This window comes from Anopheles nili, chromosome 3 (assembly GCF_943737925.1).
Source record: "Anopheles nili chromosome 3, idAnoNiliSN_F5_01, whole genome shotgun sequence".
NCBI classification, from domain to species: domain Eukaryota; kingdom Metazoa; phylum Arthropoda; class Insecta; order Diptera; family Culicidae; genus Anopheles; species Anopheles nili.
This window is the reverse complement of record NC_071292.1, coordinates 28,776,926-28,802,199: the sequence shown is the minus strand read 5'-3', so window position 1 is coordinate 28,802,199 and position 25,274 is coordinate 28,776,926. Positions and strand designations below refer to the sequence as shown.

Here is a 25,274-nt window from a genome sequence, read left to right as displayed (position 1 = left end):
CCAAACTTGAAGTATTCGGATGGAAAGGTCGTGAAAATGGAATGGAAAAAAAAAATCCACAGTGCATGGAAAGTGTTCGACCATTTTGTTCGTGCCAACAGTCGAAGGGTCGTCTTGAAAATCCCTCCAAACACGTCGCAAATTGCACGGAGTGAGAAAATTAGACATATAATTTTATTTTCCACCCCGAAAACTCATTAAATGGTTTTCCAAAAAAAAAGTAAAATAAGCGTATGGCTTATTTCGAGACCTTTCCCGAAGCAGCCGGGAATGAAGAATCCTGCCCAAAAGAGAACCATGTGTCGCCGGCGACGCCAGAACCAACCCAGCCGGTAATGATAATAATCGCGAATGGAAATTAGCGTTAATGAGAGTTGATGCTGAGTTTTTTCGTTTGTGTGGGTGATAATTAAACCAGCCCCAGGGTGGGAACGAACGGGTCTGGCAAAGGAGCCATTTTTCCACCACCTTTACCACATACGAGCGTTCGATGTCCGCCTCGAGCCGTGACCACGATTGGTGAGCTTCTTGGGTTCCGCGATGCTTGATACGCTTCCGATGCGATAAGGGATAAGAGAATTTAAGGCAATTTAATTAATTACACTTTCGCTTTTGAGGACGGCATGCAAGCATGCACGGGATGCAAGTGAGTGTCTGTGTGTGTGTATAAAAAATGAAGTCCTGCTCGTTCGATGCACCGATGGTTGAGGAGATTACAAAAAAATAGAGTTAAAAAAAATCACCACCCACTCATAATATTTCCTCCCCCAAGCCACCAAGCCACCGATACGATGCTTATGCGGATGCGGTTGTGGTCTCAGCGCAGCACCGAAGTAAACATGACTTTCCACACCATTAGCCAATTGAGTGGAAAGGAAACACGGCGACAGTAATGGCACTTGCTCCCGAGGGTCTTCTCAAGCGGCAATTAAAACACGTATTAGTTATTCATTTTGTTTCATCATATTTTTTTTGTCCATCCGTTTTTTTCTTGTTGTTGTTGTGGGTTCATTTTCTGCTTTTCTCTCAGTAGCTCTCAGTTAGTTTTGTTCCACTCGATCGTCCCGAGCTGCCGCCCGGTTGTACAGTAGGTTGTAATTTTGTTCAGTATGTTTTGCAGCGTTTGGTTTCGAGTAATGGTGTGTATTTGAGTGTGTTGCTAAAGTACATATTTTTTTCCTTCCCTTTTCTCCGAGCGATCACAAGACCACCCGCTGGACCTGTTGGACCATGTCCGATGTTTTTTTTGTTGTTGTTGTTGATATTGTATCGAGCACTTGCCAGTGCCCAGTATTGCAGTGGGTATTGCATTGCCTTTCGCTTCGTTTCGATCTTCATTGCTTTCTTGTACATCTTTCGTTAAATGTTGCCGCACTGTTCGCTTTGTAACTGTTGTTTATTCTCTTCATTTGTTTATGATTAGCGAATTAAGGTTCAAATAGTTTATTAGCAAGCTGATATCATTTTGTAACACCTTTTTTTAAAAACCTTCCTTTTTATTTTTTGCTCTAGATGTAACCGAATACGGAGAAACAAGAACGCAAAACACGTTTAGCTAGTGCGACTTGTCTTGCTCTGCCCTTTCGCGGTTCGCGCCTCTCGGTACACGCTTAGCTTAGTTTGTTCAATTTTATTCCTGTCCCCCAGAGCAGACCGAAAGTTTCGCGTGCCTCTTATGTACACCGTCTGCAGTCGTACTTTTGCTGAGCAATTTAAATGTACGCATTTTTTGTTTGTTTGTTTGTTTGTTAATAATCAAACAGCACACGATTTGATTTGTTCCACTTCTTTTGCCGCCTTTCTCTCCTCGCTAGAACCGTAACCATAACGAAAGGAAATGTACACTGTATTAGATACGTCTTATCAAATGCAGATATCGTTGACAGATTTGAGTAGTTTTACTTGTATTTTGTTGCGTAATTTTGATGTACCCTAGCTTTTGCACCCGTGTACGAGCGCGTAGTAGTAATATTTTGCTTTGCATTTGTTGCATTTATGTTCGTATAAATATACCATTTGCCATTATGCTTACATCGCTCTGGCCAGTATTAGGTGGCCGATGCGGATACGTAATACGATTGATACTCATTTTTTTGCGATACTTATGCGCTTGCATTCATTTACTGTTCTTTTTTTCTTTTTTGCTGCACCGTCGCTTTAACACGCTTGATACTCACGACTTATGTCTTGCCCTACGATACGCTAGCTTACTGTCACTTACATCGAGAGAAGAATATCCTACTATCATAATAAAAAGTAACTAACTCGACTAGCTTCGATCCACCAGCTGATGTACGATCCATCGTAAATGTGTTTCATATAGGAGCATTTGTTTGTTGTTCATTATCATATTTGCTTATTTACGCTAGCATGCATGGTGATGGTGGGTTTGGGAACCGTTACTCGGTTCTAGACAGCGGTTCTGGAAGGTAATACGGTACGGGTGTGCTTTTTCCTGTGCAGTTTTATTCACTTGGCGTGATCACTGACTGATCACTCGCTACGACTCCGGCGAGTGGGTTTTAAAACGAGCGCAATCATGCCTGGTGTATGTGCGGTGCGGTTGCATGGAAAAGCGTTCCAGCTGTAGCTGTCTCGAAGCCTGTAGGTCAAATGTACGTCAATGTGGTTTGTGCTTTTCATGCCACCCATTTGTACAGTTGATGCGCTTGTTCGCTGGCCTAGAAATGATGAGCTAGTGGCAAAGAATCAACGTTCAATACGCATGAGTTGCTTACTACATTAATATAAATCACAGTTGAATTAAAGTGAGAAGTAACGCTACAACAGCATTGCGTGCTGGTCCAATGCTCGCCGTGGTTTTATGTTAAGCGTGTGCGTGAGATTGTGTTGATGAGTGTTTTGCCGCTGCACCAAGAGGCAGGTGATTATGATGGATACGGAGTGCGATAAAATCCTGACCGATGCAATGTCTACGCGCGATAAAATTAATAGACGCATCCATCTGCCACCATCTCCCACAGACCGAGAAAAGCAAACGTTGGTCATCCCGACGACCATTCAATCTCGAGCCACACGCGAAACGACCTTGCATTAATCACTGGGTCGGCAAACGAGCAAAGGTACATCGGTACGGTGCCCCTGCTTTTGAGCTAGGGAGTTTTCCAGTTTCTAGCTGCAGGAGCTGGGAGGTGAAAGAGCATTAGCACATGATTATCGCTGCCCATTTTATACGCCGCAATGGTACCCTGGAAACACCAATGAGCAGCTGTGGTGGATGCTCCATCCAATCAATCAGTGGTCCTTTTGCGTTCAAACAAAGGGCCGATTTGGTCGTTCCAAATGATAAGGGCTTGCGGTGTTGGAGATGGGCAAACTCCAGCAAAATAGCCTTATGGTGGTTATTTCTCCTACCGTTGGCCCATGTCGAGCGGTCCGTGCATACTTTCCGCATTCTCGAAACGGAGAATGAAGAAAACATTCCAGTGGCCACGCGATGGAAGGTGTGCTGCCAAACCGGGCAAGGGTTTCTAAAACGAGCTGTTTCTCCAATCCACCACTTAAGAGCTTCATTCGTCTCCTGATGACTTGCTATCCATCACACCTTTCCCCCCCATTGTTCGCATAACAATGTTTCATAGAGTGTCCGTCGTCGCACACACACGCATGATTTCGTGCTTGATTCAGAGCCTTGAAAGTATAGGCTCTATTTTTTGCCACGTGCGGTACGAATGACCAGGCGTCTCCATCATAGACCATTCCATGATTTATTATCGAGGAAACAAATCAAATGAGGAGTTATGTGGTGAAAAATAGCACATTTTCCATTCGATGTTATGCGCGCTGTGAATCAATCTAGCGATTCAACAGGATGTGGCGTCGCATATGCTCACTTTCTGATGGCCATTTAAATGGGCACAGATTTTTTACCCTTTTTTGGCATTGTTGTAGAAACCCCGGAAGGAAGTAATTTAAGTTGGCAGCTATTCCATTCGGTACCATACCATATGAATTCGCTTATTCAATCCCCATTTGCACGCTGCTGCTGAAGCTCTCACTGATTACACACAAATCTCCACAGATGGAGAGAGAGAAAAAAAAGCGAACGAACGACAGACAGCAGCGTTGCTGTCGGAGTGCTTATTTGCATAAATTTTCCGGCCCATTGCGTGCGCTCATAAAGCCCCCATGACCCGTTGGTCCCACTGTCCCCCATCACAAGGATGGAAGGAAAAAAGTTTGGTTTCCTTTTTCACTGCGGTCTGTTTGTGTGAAGTCGCTGTTGCGTGGTTACTCAAAAGGGATACGACGGTGTCCCATATGTTTGTCGTTTGTTTTTCACAAAATGTCTTTCGTCGCTGGCAGGCATATTGAGCGGGCGGGTTGGCTTTGTGTTTTTTTTTGCGGGAATGTCTTAAATCACCATCCGAGCGAGCGAAGCTGACGGCAAACAAGAGAGCAGCACTTTTGTGACTTTGTGTCACAGAGCAGCCCGGAAACCGACACACCGAACGGGGACGGGTTTTGCGGGAAATATGTGAAAATGGAAACAGTTTCCCCGTTGCTCGGAAAGGACGCTGTTCCGGAGCTTCGAAAGCGCCACACCAAAAATGGACGGTGGAAACAAAAACACATTTTACCTCTACGGAACGCAGCCGGGAAGAAAATGCGACCCTGGGCCCGTTTTGGGTGCCGGTTGGGAAAAACTTTCCTATACACCTCCTATGATCAACTGGTCCACCCGCTGGGTGCCGGTGGGTGGCCGAAAGTCGGTCAATGGGCGCTGCGGAGCATTCGGGCAAAGTTTTCCAATTCCTTTCGCCTCGAGTTGTCGGAAGAAATGTTTACCACTTTACGGCCCATCCCGCCCCGTACGACTCCGGTGGTCCACCCCGTGATGCTCATAATTCGGCGTACGCTATTTCGGCCGTGCCAGTGTTGGTTTGTTTTTGCTGTTCACTGCTCCAGTTGCGAAGGGCCTGTTACGGTACGGGATCACTGAGGATCCCACTTTTGTTGCCACGCTTTCTTCACTTTCGGTGTGCACAAAGAAAGTGAAAGCGTTCACGATGGGTTCGCGTGCGCCTATCGGAATTTGATTAAGGAGGTGAAAAACGATGAACGACAGCTATCGATGGTGCCTGGCGAGCTGGTGTCGGTGATAAGGGACGCCTGGCATGATGCATGAGGGTGAAGTTTTTCCGGCCGGTTTTGCGAGCGTGGCGATTGAAGCTTTTCTCGGTGCAAAATGGCAAACGCAGGAAAAGTGCGTCACGTTCGTTTACATTCTCGAGCGGTTGCGAAAGGACCACTTTTGGAGAGATTGGTCTTGGGATGAGAGAATTCTTCCGAAGTGTTACCGAGTTGCAAAGCTTTACGGAAGGATAGCTCTGCTTTTTTAAACGGAGATTTGAGACAAAAGCCACTTTTAAAGTGAAAAGAAAAAAGACATTCGGTGGTTAGAATTACTCATCAACATGGTTCAAACTAGCGGCATTTGCTAACATTCTATCATTTGTATTTCCGGTAATATTTATCTCCTTTGGAGTGAAGAAACCAACACTATGCTTGTTGTAACGTCAAAGCCGTTACCATGGAAACTAATGCCAATCACGCTAGCCTGTCAGTGAGAATGTCACTTTCGCGCAGCTAGCTATCCGCAAAACGGATGCAATCGCACCGGAAATACTATCAAAATTCAATTAAACGCTGCAGCACACAAGCAAATCATCGCGTTACTAAAAATACCCTCTGCATACCAGAAGCTCGGTAAAACTTTTCCTTCGCCAGCCTCACTCGCCGCTCGCAAACTGCCAATGGAAGGAGATGTGCACCGTTGGGACGACATTCTACGGACCAGATGATCGGTTTATCGGTCGGTTTGGGAAGCTTCATAACAAATTCATTTCCCGTTATAAACATGCAAATGCCCGAGACGGGCGAGCTTTTTATCGGGGCCGGCGAAACTTTCACCCAACGGCCGGGGCTGGCATAATCACTTTTGTGCTCTTTCCCACCCCACACGCCACACCCCCCAAAAAACAAGCTGCTGCCCGAGTTTCCATTCACTTGCGTGCCGTTGTCAGTGTGCGGTAATCGTGTGAAGTTAGTAGTGGTGTGCGTTCAGTTGGTCCCATTGGTTGTAAGCTTTGTTGCAGCACGTCCGTATCCGGTGGCGGTCCTTCGGTTGGTGCCATCGGGGATGAAACCGGACGAATGTTTTATCGAGATGTGGGAATAAAACACTCTCCCCTGCGTGAACATCCGGTAAGGTGCGTGTTGCTGTTTGTGTTTGTTGTAAGGGTGGTCTATTGCTTTTCGTTCGCACTGTTGTGTCTTTCTGTCTGGCCGGCGGTGCCAATCCGTGCGATGTGGCGTAATGGGAAAAGCAAAACCCGCATTCGCATTCGATCCGGCACCTCGGGCGATGGAAAAGCGCCTCGCCTGTTCAAGACACAGCGCTCTCGGGGAAAGACACTGAAGAGCGTGCATTAGCGTAACGAATAAATTAAGCCTAATCTGCATCACGCCGCACTCATGCGTACTTAGCCACATGCGCACACGGAAGGATATTGCCATAGAAATGTATGAGAATGTGTGTGTGTGTGTGCGAGTTTTTGGAGAGGTGATCCTCCCGAACGACTAGTAACAGGTTGGTCAACAATATGTACAAATCTTTCCTAGCTCGCCTCGACGTCTTGGTACAAACATTCGCTTCCGGCTCGTCGTGCTGCCTGATGCCTTTGTTTTTTTTAAATACGATTTACTTTAAATTTTACTCCTGCCTGGTTTCTTTCGTCTTGCATGGTTTTTTTGTTTTGTACGAACATTTATCTCCAACCCGCGCGAACAGCGGCGCGAGTTCCAAGAAAATGTAGGAGAGCGAGAGAGTAAGAGAGAGAGAGAGAGAGAGAGAGAGAGAGAGAGAGGAAAAGAACGGAAGCTTTTCTGGGGCGTCAGGGGGCACGGGCAGCTTTCGCGGGGAACGAGTGTTGTTGTGGGTGGACGAGCTCATGCTTCCATTCGTACGAGCCCTTAAATGGCCCTTGAATCGACCTTGAAACGAGTCCCCGCTCCTTTTCCAACACCCCTCGCACCCGGCAGCCTTCCACGCCCACTTTCGCCCTTATTCCGAGTTCTTTTCCGCTGAAATAACTGTTTTATCACTTTTCGATTTGCCTTTTGTTTCTAAAATATACATTGGTTTTTTTTGTTGTTGCCTTTGTTTTGCATTCTGTTGGGATCTGCCGTTTCTGTCACGCCCCATCGCATTCTGGTGGGGGCGCCCAGTCCTCACAGCGCACTCCGGCGAACATCCGGATTTCTTTCTTCGCCGCCTGGAGCTTCGATTTATTAGTATTGTGATTTTCCTCTTTGCTTAACTAGTTATCAATAAGGGGTTGGCGGGTCTTTATTCTTTTCTTTTGGGTTCCTCCATTGTCGTTCGGTTGTTTATCGTTCGTATTATTTACAACGCCGCTCGGTCTGTATGCTTCGGTAAACGCGACCAAGGAAAAACTGGGTCCGTACGTAAGCCGATGGCCGATTCATTTCCCTGCCGTGGACGTGCGAGGCATTGGCAGAAGCTCACATCTGGCACATATTGCAGCCGGTGTCGGTGAGATATTGCAACCAAGCCATCTGCCTCGTGCCAGTTCGAGAAAACGGAGAGGAAGCGAACGAAAGAGAAAAAAACCAGAACAAAACCCCCGAAACGCATTCTCGTAGAAGAAACATGGTGCAATATTAATCATCCTGCCTTATCCCGTGCGTTGTGGATGGAATATAAAATGAAACAGAGAGGGAAAGAGATAGCGAGAGCGATAGATAGAGTGAGTGAGCTAGAGACAACGTTCGTCCAGTCGAGGAGACAAACGCGTGCACCACCACCAGTTGAATCTGGTTTCCATGGTAATGATGGCGGGCCAGAACAAGCCAAAATGTTCGATCGCGATGCCGCAAGTTCTCCGCGCTCGATTTCATTTGGCCATTTTTCATTTTTACTCCAGCAGCTTGGCCTTTTTGGGATGCCCTCGTCGCCCTGTTTGGGATCAGCCGAAGCTGACGACAGTGCGAGGTAGAACGAAAGCGTTTGCGGTGCGAGAGAAAGCGTCTTGCGCTTTCTTCCCCTCATGTAAATCGTAATCGGGAAATAAAATTCGCTCCAACAAACGGGGGTTGGAAAACACAAAAGAAACGATGCGAAGTTTTCCACTCTTACTGTCCGTTCCTACCCGTCTGCGTAGACAGTGAGGTCGAACCATCGATCCATCATTTCAACGGCCACCAAGAGGGTTACCGGCGTTCTAAACGATTTAGAACCCCTCGTGTGGCGTGGCCATCTTTCAACCCGGTCAACTTTATAAGACAAAGTTATTCGGCCTCCCGGAGCTGCGTGGTTCCCCCAGGACGCACTCGGGATGCTTGTTTCCGCCCGCCGTGCCGGTGGGTGGGGCGCCTAACTTTTCTTTGTTCGGAAAGTTTTTCCTCCCCAGCGGCAGGACAGCTCGCAAAAGATCAAAGCGCAAAGGTCAAGGTTTTGGGAAAATCAGGATGTTTTTTTGTTGCTGTTTCTGTTACGATACGGTCGAGATGAAACGGAGCAACAGCCTCCGGATTTTGGTTCGGTTTGAGGCGAAATTCGTCGACAAATAAAGAGCGAAATTAAACGGAACGTCCCACGCGCGTCTCGACAAGCCTCCGAAACGAGTGCCTCGAGTTCTTGTTCGCTGCTGCCAGTGTGTCCATTCGCGATCTCGATGTAGGCTGGGCCGTGCCTTGCAGCAGGCTGGACCTGGCTTTCAGCTGCGGGTCCTGCGCTGGTGACGGAGGTAAAGATTGCTCCCGCATCGACTGCTGAGTTGGTCCTTTGCCTTCGATTGCTGCATGGGGTCGAGTGGGCTTAAACGTTGCCCACCGGCTCTTTTGTCTCTGCAAATGAGAAGGGAGGAAAAGAAGAAACGCATGAAGAGACCTGGGGTGAAAATTTACTCCAACTTGCAACAATGCATCGAAGTCGAGAACCAGTGCAGGGCACTCTGAAGCACAAGCGGTAGTCGAAATGGGGTTTGGGTTGTACTCGGGTGAAGGGTCCGGGACTTTATATAGAGGGCAGCGAACCTGTCCGAAGCCTGATCGATTGACGCGATTGACGGGTTGGAAATTGCATTGAATTACAAAACTGATCCGTGCCAGTCGAGCGGCGCAATTTCCTTTTCAGCCATTGCAAAGTTTATTGCATTTGATTGATTGCAGTAACAGGAGGGTTCGTTTTATAGAGAATCTCGGGTGTAGCGAACGACGCCAGCGTAGTAACGTTTAATGCAATTATCTTGCGTTTTATTTGTCGATCAAACTCGCGAGGAAATAGCATCAGATGCATTGTGATGCGGCTTGCATACATTGAGGCGTTATAATATGCATTGATTAAGGACGAACATAATTCTTGCGAAGAAATGTGAACTAAATTTTAACTGCAATGTGCTCAGAAAAGCCAACCTCACATAAGCTCAGCCTAAATTACATTATCGTTTGTGCGCCTGCGTTTGTGATCACTTTCCTCAAAGCGCTCTAACTTTTCCAGTCTCATTTCCTCGGCACGACCGCACGGTGAAGCCGCACACTTAATACCTCACTGTAAATGTCACCCATAAAGGTTTCGTGTCGTGCGAATCAAGCAAAATGCTAACGTATCATTCGCGCCAGCGTGGGCGCCGGAACTGCCAGAAACAAAGGCTCCAGTGGGGATTTACGTTCCTTGCTCTGGAACGAGACCGGTTGCGAACGATGGGCCATAAAAACGGAGCTACACACCCTCGCCGCCGTGTAGCGGTCTGGATTGTAATGACAACATTTCCGGCATCGGATGCTTTCGAGGCCTTCGTCAGCAGCCAGTAGGCCTGTGAGCACACGGGAAGCCCTGTTTTCTTGAAGACTATATTTTTCGACTCGAGACGGAGGGGATTTCATCGAGTCGGTTCCGGTTTGGCAGTGTCCATTAACTACCGTGATAGCTGACCAGCTGGGAGGCAGAGAGTTGAGACGAAAATCGTCCTAAAGCACGCACTAGCAACATGGTCGCTCCTTTGCAGTTTATGGTTTTAATCATTTACTTCGTGCCACCGTTGGCACAGTTACTGCTTCGGTGGTAACTTTGTGTTTTTTTTTGCTTCTCTTCTCCGTGTATATTTCTGCCGGCCGTTTCCTGCTGTTGCTACGACAACGGATGAGAGACGGGAATGTGTCCCTAGGGACGACAAAAGAATGGTGAGCTCGTTTACAGCAAATGGGACGGTTTTATGAAGAGGCCAAAAGCTTCTACAAGTGTTAAATTTCCACTTTTTTGCACATGTTTCAATCCGCGACGGTAGCAAGATGAGTGGGAACGAAGTTGGGGATGACCGAGGTTTGTCCTCAACATTCATACGCAGAGTCACTGTGGCGCTATCCTGGATGGTAAATGGGATATGGGATTTCATAATGTGTCCGTTTTATGGATTGAGTGTTGTGGGTAGAATAGGGATTTTGTTTCTTTTTTCCTTTCTAACCATTGCAGGATGCTCACGTGTGGCGTTGATAGTTGTAGTCATTTATGGGATCTCTTTCGTATGCTTACAACATAAATACATAGGTATACCATAAATCTCGAAATAGCTATTCGTTCTCACATGCCATGGAGATGGCTTAATTAGAACACGATAGCGTTTAATGGCGTACCGTAGGATGAATAGTTTATCGAGTTTCCCTGGCAGACCACTATCTCATTCGGGAGAACGCTGATCAAACTCATCTGTCGAAGTCCTCGACATACTTTGACCATTCAATCACGAACGGCACCAAATGGTGCACAATGTCCCGACCGATATACTCGTCAAATGAGTATTGGAAAATCACCTCCATTCCTATTACCGATTCGAGATAGAGTACACCGTTGGAAAGCGTGACGATCGTGTGGGTTAAAGGTCGGTCCACGAGATCGCAGCCTGATGTGTGTCCTAGTTCTCGCCGTGAAAGCAGCGAACACGATCCGAATCTCGTAATATTTGTCATTCAAATCGTCGATTGTCAATGTCACGTTGTATCCTTCCCTGGCAGACACCTCCGTTCGTGTCCGGGAGTTCCATAAATCCAACGGACGAAGGCTCGAGCTACCCGTGCTAGGCTTATGTGCGCAGAAAATTTGATCGATTCCCCACGTTTACCAAAACCTCCTGCTATTGGAGTTGCTTGTCAATTTCCATACGGGTGGGGTTTGTTCGGCGAACGACTCGACGTTTCTCACTTTCTCTTTCACGCTCGAGCTCACGCCACAATCCAATTCTGCCTGATCTAATGTCTCCGTTTGGAGGCGCTAACCGTCTGCTCTACTCTCTACACCGCCTCACTCGTGGGCACTCAAGGAACCCCCGGCGGAAAGTCATTTCTCTCCAACGGTCCCGATCCCACCGGAGGAAGGTCTTTGATGCAAATCGAAAACAAACAGTCTGCATAAATTATGCTAATTCAACAGTCGCTCTCACTACGCTAGGACCACGTCCCGTCGGCAGAGGGCTTTTGGCGGGCAGCGGCCAAAATGCAACAGATATCCCCGGTGCCAAGTGCCGGTGCGATGTGCGGTGGTGTTGGAATGGTTTGCGAAATTTGACGCTCGGGACGAACCGGTTGCCCTCGTTTGATTGATAGGCAACGATTGCGATTGTTTCGGCGAAGATTCCTCGTTGATCGAAACCGAGCAGGTTGGCTGGACATGGTTCGCTGCCCTTCGCTGGAAACGGAGCGTGGAGGTTTGGGATTGGGAATGGTTTTGGTAAAACGAAAACTGGCTTGCAAAGTACAGTGATAAGCAACATACCGCAGGAAAGCGAAAGCTCTACTACACATCTAAGCTAACGAAGGCAAGGCGGCACGCAGCGAACGTTCACTCACGGAAAGCCGCACGGTGTTTGGATCCGGATCTCCATTTTTCAATTCTTTTTTTCTCTCTCACTCTCTGTGTCTCAACCTTTCTCCTTCTACATCCAAAAAACCGGTGCACTTGTACTCCCGTCCATCACGACCACGATGGACGGCCATTTTCCAGCCGGAGGTAGTTTTCTTTGGCCAAGAAAGCTTCATTCCTTCACCTGCGTCCGGGACCTGTGCCACCGGAATCGATCGAAGCTGTCGGGTAGAATCCAATTTCCGGTAATTTTGCGGCCTTCCGATTATCGGCTACGATTCTCGCTCGCACCATTTCCCACGCGTTTTGGGCGATCCGGGCGGTGCCGCTGCTGGGGTGAGTGGGAAATAAGCCGGCTTTGATGTCGCAGCTTGTGAAGGGGCCGACAGAACGGCCAGGACCGTCGCTTGATTGGATTTTCGGCCATCGATCGGATCGCTCCGATTCGAGACCGGGAGCTGGGAGCTTGTTTCGTCGTACATTCGCTGGCCGGATTGATATTCGCGCGAATGAAATTCCGCTGGGTTTGCATCCGTTCACGCTCGCGATAGTGAGAACGAGCTTGTGCTCCGAAGCCTTCTACACATAGAGTTAGTTTATGTACACATAGCCACACAGAACAATACAGCTCAAATACAATACATGGCACAGAGATTACGGTGGTGTGCTTTTCAGCGCATTGAGAGGCAAGAAAGAGTGAGCTTTACCTTGAATGGAATAACATGGAGTAACTGAGCGATAGGTGAAAGCAACGAAACAGAACCATAAAAACAAAGCTACCCAATTTAAGTACGTTTTCGCGCGCTTTCTCTCTCTCTCGCTCTTGTTCTCTTTCATTCCTTCTCACACTCGGGTATTTTTTTTACTTAACATCCAGTAATCGAATGCACTTGAAACACTGCGCTAGGCGTGAAGATAGTAAGCGACAAGAATAAACCTGCAATCACATCATGCTGCGGGAAGGAGAAGAAAAACAGGTATAAGAAGAAAGAAAGAAAGGCGGACAGATTGACAGACGGGGTGGGTTTTTGGAAGGGAAAAACTGGGTGGAAAACACCGAAAGGAAAAGAAGGAACTGAAACAGATAGACGCTGACACTCAGCGGGCGCGTGAAAACACTATCAATTCGTTACATCGAAACACAAAAGTACCGAAGGACACTACGTGGAAGCCATCGATCTGGCCACCGGAAGCTACTACGGTGTGCTGGTGTGGGAAGGATTCGGCACCGAACGATCGAGCTTGCGGGCACCAACACTTACCCATCTTCGGCAGGATGACGTCCTTCGTTATGGTCCGGTTGGCGTTCATCCGGCGAATCGCCTGATCCATGCTTCCCGTGCTCGGGGCGTTCGAGGAAGGAAGCTTTCCGGAACCGGTGTTACAGACACCGGGACCCGCTTGACCTGGAAGAGAGCGTACAGGGCGTTAGCAGAACACTAGGAGCAGCTTCAGCATACGGTGGATAGGACTCCGGAAGCTCGGGACGTGCGGCTTGCGAGTGGAGTGTAGTGCAACTGGTGTGGTACGTACTTGTATTGCAATTACCTGGAAGCCGTGGGGGTCTTGACAACTCCACGGGACAGACACGTCGCCGTCGCTTAGGCAGCTTGGCGCGAGCCTGCGTGTGTGAGTAGTACATCGTGAAGTTGCTCACGATGACGGGCACGGGCAGCGCGATCGTCAGTACACCAGCGAGGGCGCAGAGCGCACCAACGAACATGCCGATGTAGGTTTTGGGCGTCATATCACCGTACCCGACGGTGGTCATCGTGACTAGAGCCCACCACAACCCCAGAGGGATACTGTTGAAGTCGTTGTGTGGGTTGATCTGAATGCGCTCGGCGTAGTAGACGAGACTGGCGAATATCACGATGCCGAGCACGAGGAAAAACACCAGTAGCGTCAGCTCCTTGGCAGACGCCCGGAAGGTTTGGATCAGGATCTTCAGCCCGGACGAGTGACGCGTCAGCTTGAACAACCGCATGATACGGATGATGGAGAAGAACTCGAGGATGTCCGCGTTCTCCAGGTGGGAAGCGAACCGCTGCAGTATCAGATCGATGAAGAAACTGAGCGTGGCGATGTAGTCGATGATATTTACAGATGACGTGATGAATCTTAGCTTACTTGGCGACGATATAAAGCGTACCTAGAGCAGCAAGGATATAGAAGTAAGTGTTAATTTTGCAATAAAGCGATTTTTGAGTAATCCGTTAATATATTAACAAGTTTTAGAAGTACACATATGACGTTAGAAGTCAATCTCCTTGGTGCGATTGACATTGTCACGATTATGTCAAAAATTTGATTAACGGACTGCTTTGATTAGTCATATCGGCTTCCGAGGCTTCCACATTGCTTTAGGATTACATATTGTATTTATCTTGTATTTAACATTTGCGTAAAAAGTTAAGTGGCCGTTCTAGTTCAAAGTTGTTGAATAGAAATAAATATGCTCCTCTATGTAGTGTAGTGATTCCTTAACCCCTACAGCGAAGGAGGGCATATTATTTTTGCACAGACAAAAAGACTGCTTCGATTGAAATCCAGCTGTCATTCTTCCACTGTCAGTCTGTTACTAGAAACGAAGTTGAACAGTTGTGACTGTGAAATCTTTGTTCTATCCCATCAGTTAAAAAACCAAGTCGAGTTCGCTATCAGGTCCACCGATTATATCGTTGAGAAAGAAATTTTCTATTGCTTATCAATAAAATAATTTAAAATTCTTTACAAATTTAAATCATAACAAAGTAAGAAATAGAGGTTAAGTCTTTGATTGTGAGTAAGTGAAGTTCGTGTTTCAAATATCAATGGTAGCCATATTTTTCTCATGTGAAATTACAAAAAAGAACAAGCATAAAAAGGCAAGGTAAGTTAGATTTCAAGCGATAATTTACCATGATCTCGAACGTAAACCATGCGTTGCAGACACATTCGATGTAGAAGAACGCGATGTGTGCGTTCGTTTGCGTCTTGTCGAGCACCCAGGATGTGTTCTGGTTGGCCGTCTTGACCGTGATGTTGCGTATGTAGGGGACGCGCATGTCCGGGTGGGTTTTCAGGCAGAATGATATGATCGACACGCAGATGAAAAACACTGATATGATACCGATTATCTGTAACGAAAAGGACGAAAGTAGCCGATAAGCGTCTTTCTAGCGTACGGGTTTGAGGTTAGCTCTTGGGAAGTGATGGTAATGGCAAAACCATGGAACTCCATCGAGTGAGAACCATAACCCTCGTAATCACACCCACTGTTGGCCAACTGACAATCGAACCGTAATCAATCTCGACCGTCTCGAGGACACTCGTTGCTGCCGTAAGACCATGAAGATAGAGTAAACCTGCGATTCAAGGAAGCAGCTCCTTAATTTACATTCGTCCATAAAACACTTCCATTCAGCAGTGTCAGCTGGCTTCTGACACGGGGTTTCCGTTCCGGTGGGTCGAACCTGGCGTGCCAGAGGCCATTTCTCGGAAGCGTAATGGGTTTGATCGCTGTTTGTAATCCATTCCGGTGACCGTCGGGCACCGTCATCATCGTCAGTCCTCGCCAATCGTTGCATCATCCCTTCAGCAGCACCCGGTTGCAAAAGGCGACACCAGGAGACGAACCTATAAATCACTTCTGAATTACCCCGACTGCCAATAAACACGGAAAACTGACCGGTTCACTCTCCCGACCGAGCAACGGCTGCTCATAAAGGATGCAATCGTAATCGCCAACTGGTCGTTCGTGTGCGTGCGTGCTGGTCACGAGCATCGAACGAGCTCCCGGGCGTCATCGAGTGTCCATCATCGATTGGGGCCTCATTGGGCACCGGTGCGAGTGAACCCAATCGTCTCGTTGATTGACAGATTTGTTTACTGAAGACCTTTTTGCCTTCGTGCGTTTTTTTTCTTCGCTCTTCTCCTTGCCGATGAGGACGCTTTTCTTTTGGCCGTGCAGATTGGCCTTTTTTTTCGGGACGGGAAATTACACAGCTCGCTTGCTGGCTTTTGCTTTCTCTTTTTTCGGCCGCTTCAGCTAGGTTTTTCCTGCTCACTCTCTCACTTCAATCAGGAAAAATGTAAAGCAACACACAACAACAAAAAACGAATATCAAACTCATGCTCGTCCCCACTGGCCGGGACGAAGGAGCGAAAATGGAATCGATCGCGCACCGCAAGGAGGCAACTTTTCCCGCTGGGCACCATCGATAGACGGGGCTGGGTTTTTCACTCCGAGGAAAAGTTATAAATTACGGATTCAGTGAGATGTTTTCCCATTTTTTCTTTCCACCACACCGTCCACCAGCTTAGCGTAAGCCGCCGGCAGGAGTGAGATGTTTAATGAAGTTGAATTAGTTTATTGACGTATCGAAGGCAGATGAGATTGGATTATTAATGGACGAAAAAGGGAAAACTTTCCGTTATTCGAGCGAGCCAAGAAAGTAATAGTTCGATTATGGATGATGATGTTTGGGGAGCTTAGTGTGTATGTGTGTTTGGGTGATTGGCTCTTTTTACTCGCACTCCACGATACGGCTTCCAGCTCCTTGTTGCGATCGATCATGCGATGCGGCAAACGTTGGCGTCAACCGATGGATCAGTTTGGCTTTTGAATGTCACTTACCTTGGCAGCGTTGGAACTGTACGGCTCGTCGAACAGCGACCAGATCTGTGGCTTCAGGTGCTGCCACCAGCTCACCTTGCCCTTATTGTAAGCGTCTTCGAAACCGAACTTTTTCGCGACCTCCTCGTCGGTCGGCTTTTCCGTATCTAAATCTAATCTATCTAAAACAGCCAACGTTTCTTGTGTGTTCCGATGCTGTCAAGGGTGAGAAAGAGAGAACGAGCACGGTAAATTAGAAACAGTACTGGGGTTGGACCTGTAGGAGGAATATATTTGTATTGATATCATTTTAATGGGCAGTCTCGAGAAGGACACGAGTCTCGATAAGTAAACGGCCGGCAGGGTGGAGACGGTGAATGATAAAAATTAATGATCCCTAGTATCGGGGGCAACACAATCCGATCCGGGAGGGATCGCTTTTTACAGCCGCCGGGTATCAGAGACCCAGCTTACGAGAAACGGGCTCCCAATCGTTTCCCGATCCGAAATGATTTGTAGCCATTTACGTAACCGGTAGTAAGAACGAGACGAAGAGTTGGTGGTGGTGGTGGTGGTCGGCAACAAAACGCTCATTAATCATAGCACAATGCAAAAGTAGCCTTTGTGGCCACCGCTGAGGGGTGAGCTGTTCAACGAAAGGGCTCAAACTTGAATGTCCTTTTTCGCCTACCACTTTTTCCCTGAGGGCTGTTTCGAAACTCGTGCCCATAGGCGGCTTTTCACGAGTGAAGAAGGAATGGGACGATGTAGAACTTTCTCCGAGGAAAACTAATCCACTGTGGCTAGAACAATGGTGGCAGCGTATTTCAAAGCAGTTCGCATTGTAGCTCGCAGCCCAACCACCTCGTCACCGGAAGGATTCGAACAAGTTTAAATCCCGATCTGGAATCGGGCTTATTGAGGGTGGTCCTTTTTCCCGGCGGCGGTAAATCAGACAAGCGAGATCGGTACCGGAGCAAACCGAAATGGGAATGTAAAGTAAACACAATCGAGCCCACACCGGATCCCCAGCCGGTTCATTAATCATTTTTGAAGTAAACTTTCGATTCCGGCCATTGAAGGGTGGGTGCAAATAACGGACCCGTGGAGAAGAGGACTTGTTTATTAAGCTGCTTGCCCATCCTTCCCGGTATCCGTGGAGCTTCAGTCACGCTGATAAAAGCTTGCATTCAAGGTCGTCAGAGAAAGAGAAGGAAAATAGATTAACGCAATCTCACCACGACGACGACGACGACGTCAGAATTTAGACATTGTGGGGCGACTCCACGGACCTAAAACTGTCAAATAAACATAAATAAAGACCACGGGAAAGACAAACAACTGAATTGTGGCGACGGAGTTTCATTTTTCGCTCGCCTTAGCGATAACAATTGAATTTGCCGGCCGTCGTTATGTAATTTTGAAGCATTTCTCTCAGCGCTGTGAGAGGAAACACAAAACGCGTCTAGGCATCCATTGGACACGTCCCATAAACTCCAGGATAACGCCATCAAAATAAGCTTGCAGATGCGCACACCTGCTTGAACCCTCGTTCAGTGGGAAAATGGGCATCGTTATTAGATTAGAGTGACACCTTCAAGGTCCCGTCGAAGTCCATTACCGAGGACAAGCATAAACCCGCTCGGTCTACATTACACCCGACGACGGTGGGGCCAGCTTATCGCACCCGCTTTCCGGAGCCTACACAATCCTTTGGCGCCGATAATGGGATCGCTTCTTTTTCACGCCGTTTTGTATCGTTTTGCTCGCAAACCGTGCCTCGTGAAGTGGGACCGAGGTCGACACCAGACCAAGGCGACAACCGCAGGAGGTCCGAGAATAGGGCGGTCCCGGGATGGCGAAAGTGAAAGTCAACCGATGACAGCGGCATGACATTGCGAAACATTTTCCCGGCGCAAGGACAGTGTAATGGTGGCACAAAGGGGCTGTGGCACGGCTCGTCACGCAGACCCACCGCGAATAACCGACAGGATAGGTTTCGCGGCAAGAAACGAGAGCTCTCCGGACCGATCCGTTCCGTCCCGTGTCGAGCGTTGAAAGGGGTCCAGTTCGTTACGAAGTTGACTGCTCACGGTTGAGTTCACCAATGAGTGTTTCCGTTTCGACTTAGGCGTAGAACAAAAAATAACACCAGTAAGCGAGAGGGCGAAAAAAAAACGGTCGGCTGGCGGGAAGAAAATGGCGCCGAACAGGATAAAGCTCCCCGTGCTCGGGTGTAGCTTAGGGCGGTTGCCGATAAAAATCATCCAGTCGACTTTCGTCCTCGAAAGTGATTTGGATTTTCGTCCGCTAAATAGACGGTTGCAGGTTCACTAGTATTATACCCTTGAAGCTTAATGTTATTTTATCCGGCTTGGCGTTCTCTTTCTTGCTCGGTCTCGGTTTTTCTTAGCGCACATTAGCAAAGGGAAAATCGGGGTATGTTTCAGTTTTCCGTACGCGAGTGGCATGACAATGACGGTTTTGGTGTGTGCTCGTCTATTCTGACTTTTCATCATGTCGACCATTGGCAGCGAGAATGCGTTTAAATGGTTCAAAAATGGTACAACAATGTCACCACCGACTGGTGGTGCTAAGTGTGCTAAGGGTGTTACGATACGTGCTAGGAAAATCACACCATTTTGGCGTACGGCTTGGTGTGGGCTTCAGAATCGTGCTGGAATTGAAATATCTCGCCTGTTTGTGGTATCGCAGTTTCGCGGCTAAAGTCGAGGTCCGTGGTCAATTAAATCAACATATTAATCACGAAAGCTACACGTCGTATTTATCAATCTAATCCATATAATCCTTCAAATTACAAACAATTTATCGCTTTCCTTATTAACTTTTCTGACAACTGAAAGAGTAATTCAAATGTCAAGTTAATACAATATTGTTTTGATTTTTTTTCAAACCTAAATGTGAAATGAATGAACTTGAATCAACTTTCTAGAGTCGGGATCATTTAATCCAGCTTTAACGGTTTACTTTCTTTGTGTTAACACCATAAACATCGTTTAGTACTGTTAAACAACATTTTGTCTCATAGGGATTTCTAGAACTATCGTGAGAAAGGCATTCAAAATTTCCCATCTGCTTACGACATGGAACTACGTTTGCGTTTCATTGTGTGCATATCGGGTGGCTTTCGAGTCGCAACACTTACCTGTGTGTACGTCATCCAGCAGCATGGCTCTACCTGATTGGAGTCTAGTCCCCAGAACGAAAGTTCCTCTTCAAACAGCGGCCCGCACACATCCGTTGGGTAATGCAGCTTACCCGTGCTGGAACGAAAACGCACAATGAGCAGATGGGGCAGAGTTGTTTGGTAATGCAGTAAAAGGAGCAATGAAAGGAGTAATGAAAGGAGCAGTGGGAGCATAATAATAAGAAAAAACTACCCAAACCAACCCAGGCATGATGATGGAAAGCTTGTTTATCACGGCAATGGCATTCTCGAGCCATATACCCGCCGGAAAGGCATCTATCCAAGCGTGAGGAAGATTTTACGAGGAAATGTTTATTTTCTTTGCACGGGTAAAGGTATATATTATTACGCCTCGCAAACAACCGAACCTTCCGCTGCATACCGTTTGTGGTGGTAAATTTTTTCTCTTCTTCGAGTCAGGGAGCTTTTTCCTAGTAAGCTCAACACGTGTCGCTGTGGTTGGTAGATAGTGAGGCGGCACTACACTAGCAGAGAGTGGCGTGAAGCATGTTTGTTTTAGTTTCCAAACATTACTTCTCACATAGGTGACGGCATGTTTATGCCCCGCTGTTTTTTTAGCTCGGGAATCCGACCAGCGTGGAAAAATAATCACGACTACAATAACAACTGAACAAGGCATCAATGGACAGCGGTTTGGGTTGAAATGCGCTGACCCATGGCATTGATGATGGCGATTATGATAATCGTGGTGATGAGCTTCATTGAACGAGGCAATATTGCCGATGCCAACAGGCTGATGTTATATTAATTTGATGCAATCCACAAAAGAAGCGCCAAAAGTGCGATTATAATGAACGTACGAAATCTGTTGCGTACAAGGAGAATGAATTGAAATGAGAATTTGGGAATTTTCGTTATTCGAAATTTCCATCTTCTGGCAAATGAGTTCTGGTAGGCTCGAACGGGTCTTAGCTTCGTGTGATTTAAGAAGCGGGATAAAAGAAATCCACAAAATCACAGCTCGAACCAAACCGGCTTAGTAAACTTGTTGGGCACGAAATCTAGCCCAACGAAAACACGCCAAACAAGCCTGCTAGGGAGTAGGGCAACGCAAATAGCAGCACTGTTGAGCAGAGAAAATTGGCAACGTGCCGTATCGCTGGAATGTGGTTCGCAGCCAACCTTGCGATGCACCGTGCCATCGTTGTATGTTAGAGCAATAAACGAGCTTTAGTTAAATGGAAAACTGGACAGCAGCCCCACCGAAAAGCTGCCATTGGGAACTTATTTATGGCATGATTATTCATTTACTAAGCTTTTCCTCCGTAAGAAGGGGCTTTGAAAATACCTCAAATAATTTTTGGAGTAAATAATTTCAATATACATATACACGGTTTCATTTCTCGTAAGACGCTAAATGCAATGACACTTTTTATATTATTGTAGTCAATTATCATTCATCCATCCGTATTTTCATAAAAATGCAGTTAAAAATCGTATTTCCTCTTTCATAAAATTGACCTACATTCCTACCTTCAGAAACGACTACTGACGGAATGCAAAACAAAACCGAAGCGGTCTTCATTCAAATGCAAATAAAATATGCGGGTCGCTCCAGCATCAATACATTACGTCATTGCGTTGGGATGCGCTTGCAGGCTGAACTGTTCTGTTCTGGTATACTGAAAACTTGGCATCCCATTTCCACTGAATGTTCGACAAGTCCGCGATAGTAAATGGGCCCGGCCACTACCGTTGGGGTTGTGGGAGTAGTACTTGGAAAGAATGTGCAATGAGTTTTTAAAGCACGCCCTCGAATTGGCATCACAAAAAAGGGGAGAAAGGACCGAACGAACACTCGCACAGTCCCGCAACGTTGGACAACAGTGCCTACGTGGACGTCAACGACAGTGGTGCTCGGATAGTTGAACTGGAATGCAGAGCAGAAACGCACCCGAAGGTTTGCGTGACCGCTCTAAGCCCGACCGGGTGGTTGAATTAAATCACGTTCGCGTGTAAAATTTATGCCATTTTCCAGCGACCATCGTTCACGCTCCTCTGGCAACGGAAAGTATTGATCCGGTCGGCTCGGCAAGTAAACTTTTTCTTCAAGCAGAACGGGATACCAGGAAACGGTGCGGAAAATATGCCAAGCCCAGGAGAGTCCGTGCCAGGACTTTTCTACAGTCGACCTCAAGATGGCACAGGAAGGGCCTGAACAAACCCAGCACGGGCTGGCAAGCGTAACCGAGAACCCTACTCCGCGTTGCAATCGGGAGGAAAAACGGTTTAATTAAAAGTTCACATCGACATTCTTCGTGGTCGGTTCTTTAATTACTCACCATTTTCTTGCACGCCATCGACAGCGGACGCGCGTGACACGGTGAAGCATTCGAAGGCGTGTAACGCTGGCCGAGACGATTAAGAAGTTTTAGCATCCGCAGGCGTTTGCGCTTGAACTGACCTGATCAGTGAAGGTTCGTTCGCTGTTCTGTTTTCGGGGCGTAAGTGCATTGAAAAGCCCGCCCAATTGCCACCCATTCATCTAATGTAAAGAGTGGTTAAACCAATACCAAGAGCGGTAAAATTGCGCTGGTGTGCGAGTCGCATTTTAATAAAGGACTTTCTCTACTAATGCGCTATAATTGCGTGGAGAACGGTTAGAGAAATACCCTAGGGACCGGGCTTGTGTGTGAAAGCATTGTGGCTTTGAAAGCAGAAAAAAAGTCCGTCAGCCACTCCCTTGACCAGGTAGGTGCTTTCTGGCTGATTACACTCCAGTTGGTACGCAGCTCGATGGCAGCGGAGCGAATTTTCATTTAATTTATTCCACAAAGAAAGGCACGCGTCCTTCGTGTAACCGACCGTGGCGCTTGGTCCTTCCATAGACTGAAAGTTTTTCGCTTGTTTATTTTCGTTCCTAATCAAATGCATATTGCACCCGATGATGGAGTGGCTCGCTTTGTGTGCAGTGCGGTGATTAAATCACACTGAACAGCTTCGAAGATAATGTTGGAGCGAGCACAATAAATCCCCAACAATAACGGCTTTCCCGACTCCTGGTGCACTCGGTGCACTCGGTGCAGGAAAAGTTTTTGCTGCCATCGAGTTTCGGTGGCCCAAGTTGGCAGTCGAGATTTTATGCACCGGGAACAGCTTGGCAGATTTCGACGGTCAATGGCTCCGTCATCGGTACTGAGCCACTGTTTTGCTATGACGAACGGATGAAGCTGCTGTCGCAGAGTTGAGCCAAAGGACCGACTGCGAAAGATTGGTGCTGAAAGTTTTTGGCCGCCACTTTGCATCGACATGATGGAAGATGGAGGACGAATTTTACAAATTGGCAGCAGCTTGACTGTGATATTGAATTCGGGAGCGAAATGTTTCCGTACGGAGGTTCGCGCGTCTCATTGGTATGCTCGGTGTGGCCTATTCGTCGGTACGGATCGGCTGTTTGGCCAGGCGACCATGATGTTGGCGTACTTCCGGGGAATCGGGAAGGAGGCCCACTCGAAATTTGCTCTTTTTGGAGGGATGACACAAAAAGCGGGGAGCGAACCGACGGACCGATTCAAATTTGTGGCTTTTTGTAGGAGTTTCAGTTCCGGGAGTGAATAGAAACTTGGAACTGCGTTGGGGGAGAGTCGATTGGATGATGAATAGCCGCAGATGATTGAGATTGGAGCTAGTTAATGTAGTTGAGGCTAAGGGCTGCTATTTCCATTAGGCAGGAATAATGAGCTCGAACATTGAAAAGAAGCTGGTCTATTTTGGGTCCGTCGCTATTTTTGACTCGCCCATGAATCGGTGTATCTTTAAACAGGAAGAGAGTTTCTATACAATTTGCACTAACAGAAAAAAATTCCTTTTATTTTTATCAAACGATAAATTTAATGAAATAGTAAAAACTAAATTGTGATGAAATTATAGAATTTCATAACAATAACATAATGGAGACGCTCGGTACTTTGTACAATTGTTAACGTTGTACGTTATCTTTTGGCTTAGACATATTTTTGGGATGATGATGCTGTTGAAAAACAAAACTAAACCATTTTTTGGCACGAATTATCTTATAAAACCAAAAGCATTGAGAAAAAAAAATAAAAAAAATACAAATTTTATTAGATAGCATAAGAATGGAGACGCCTGGTACTTTGTACAATTGCAAATAAATTACTCTTTTTTTGTGTTTCCAGATTTTGGGAATTCATGAGAAGGAAGTAACGAAACATATATTTGTATTGGTACTTACCGGTAGTAGTTGAGGACCTGTGCGAACACGCCCGGATGGCGATCAAAGAAGTACTCGTTCAGTACGGGATCGTAGTTTCCGAGCGCTTCTGTAAGTCGCGAAAGTCTTGTGGCGGGGATTTTCTTAAGCGTGGCCTTGTACGTCTCGTGCCGAATGCCGCCGACGTTCAGAACCACGCGGTTCTCTGAGTCCATGTTATTCATAAGATTCATTTCCCGGGTGTGGGATACCCGCACGTGTGTTGGCTCGAACGTGTGTTGACGCGTCCCTTCGCCGGCTCGCTAGTCCTTATGGTTGGTTGTTTGCCGGCCGGATTCCCGCTGGCGGTTTGTTGATTTGTTGATCCCTCTTCACACGGCCACGTCCACTCGGTCCGCTCAATGGCCGCGAAATGGAAGAAAAGGAAACCCCCCAAAGCACAAATCTCAGCGGCTTGCTAGCGAATAGCTGGCGGATTGACCGGTCCACTTTAGCATGCAAATATTGGCGCTCTGGGCGTCGCTTGTTGCTTCCGCCTGGGCAAAGCCCGTCCACCGAGAGGATGTGATTTTATTTTTATCAAAACCATATTAACACCGCCCAGTGTTCCCTGGTATTGGGCCGAACGGACGGCCTCAATGGCGTCGGCACGTAGGCGACGTGGCGTAGATAGGTCCCGTGCAATGCCCTGGTCCGAGTTGCCAAGATTTCGGTTGTTGATGGTCCGCTATCCAGCTGTGGTCGTCCTGATTTTGTGTGCTAAGACAGGATACTATCGCACAAGACGTGCTGTTTTCTTTATGACATCCGCGCCTTACGTTCGGTCCCTTATTAGCTCGTGTCTTTGCGAGCGATTATCTTCGCTTTCTACACGTATTGCTCAGCGTCGGGTTCGGTCCCGACGGTTGGTTCGGGTTGGTTGGTATGCGTTGTGTTTTCCACACCCAACGTGGCCGTAGATGGCGTCTCGTCGGTTGTTCGTGATGTGGTGAGACGTTTAATTTTTCCAGTAATTAATCATCGGCATCTAAGACGTCGTTGTTGTCGTAAACGTCGCTCCAGTTTCACTGATTCATCCTGCGCAGAGCTCGCAGGCTGTTTCGGCCTTCGAATTGCGACTCACGTGGCGTGGCGACGCTAGAGACCTCTAGCGGGAAAAACCCGCACACACTCGTAGGTCGTTCCGCTGGCATCCTACAGCAACGCTCTTCCGATGAGCACCTCGCTTGAACAGACACTGTCGTCAAGCGTGGATTAGCAGGCCACGGGTTCGGTCTTCTCAGCGATCGATCCTCGTTTGGATGATGGTGGCTTGCCTGCAAGAAAGAAACTGAAATGAAGCCAAAAGGAAGCGATGAGAGTGTGGCAAATAAAT

General features: G+C 47.3%; 1 protein-coding gene across 2 annotated transcripts; it reads right to left on the bottom strand.

Annotated features, from left to right (window-relative positions):
• Positions 1–8,742: 8,742 nt before the first annotated feature.
• Positions 8,743–24,132, bottom strand: LOC128725994 (potassium voltage-gated channel protein Shaw-like). Of its 2 annotated transcripts, none has more exons than XM_053819770.1 (7): positions 23,921–24,132; positions 19,663–19,780; positions 16,518–16,712; positions 14,800–15,018; positions 13,433–14,051; positions 13,162–13,305; positions 8,743–8,892 (listed from the first exon to the last, which is right to left on the bottom strand). In XM_053819770.1, exons 1-7 carry the CDS (start codon positions 24,130–24,132, stop codon positions 8,864–8,866), a joined length of 1,536 nt encoding a protein of 511 aa, XP_053675745.1. In that variant the 3' UTR covers positions 8,743–8,863. The 2 variants fall into 2 exon arrangements, with proteins under 2 accessions (XP_053675745.1, XP_053675746.1); XM_053819771.1 differs by having other exon boundaries at positions 13,448–14,051.
• Positions 24,133–25,274: the final 1,142 nt, after the last annotated feature.

What these genes read in the sequence shown, in the direction of transcription:
- LOC128725994 (XM_053819770.1), bottom strand. Translation starts at nt 24,132, where the DNA reads ATGAATCTTATGAATAACATGGACTCAGAGAACCGCGTGGTTCTGAAC. An exon ending in GCTGGATGACGTACACACAG is followed by an intron (nt 16,713 to 19,662) that starts GTAAGTGTTGCG and finishes CACCCTTGACAG; the next exon opens with CATCGGAACACACAAGAAAC. An exon ending in GGTTTACGTTCGAGATCATG is followed by an intron (nt 14,052 to 14,799) that starts GTAAATTATCGC and finishes TTGCTGCTCTAG; the next exon opens with GTACGCTTTATATCGTCGCC.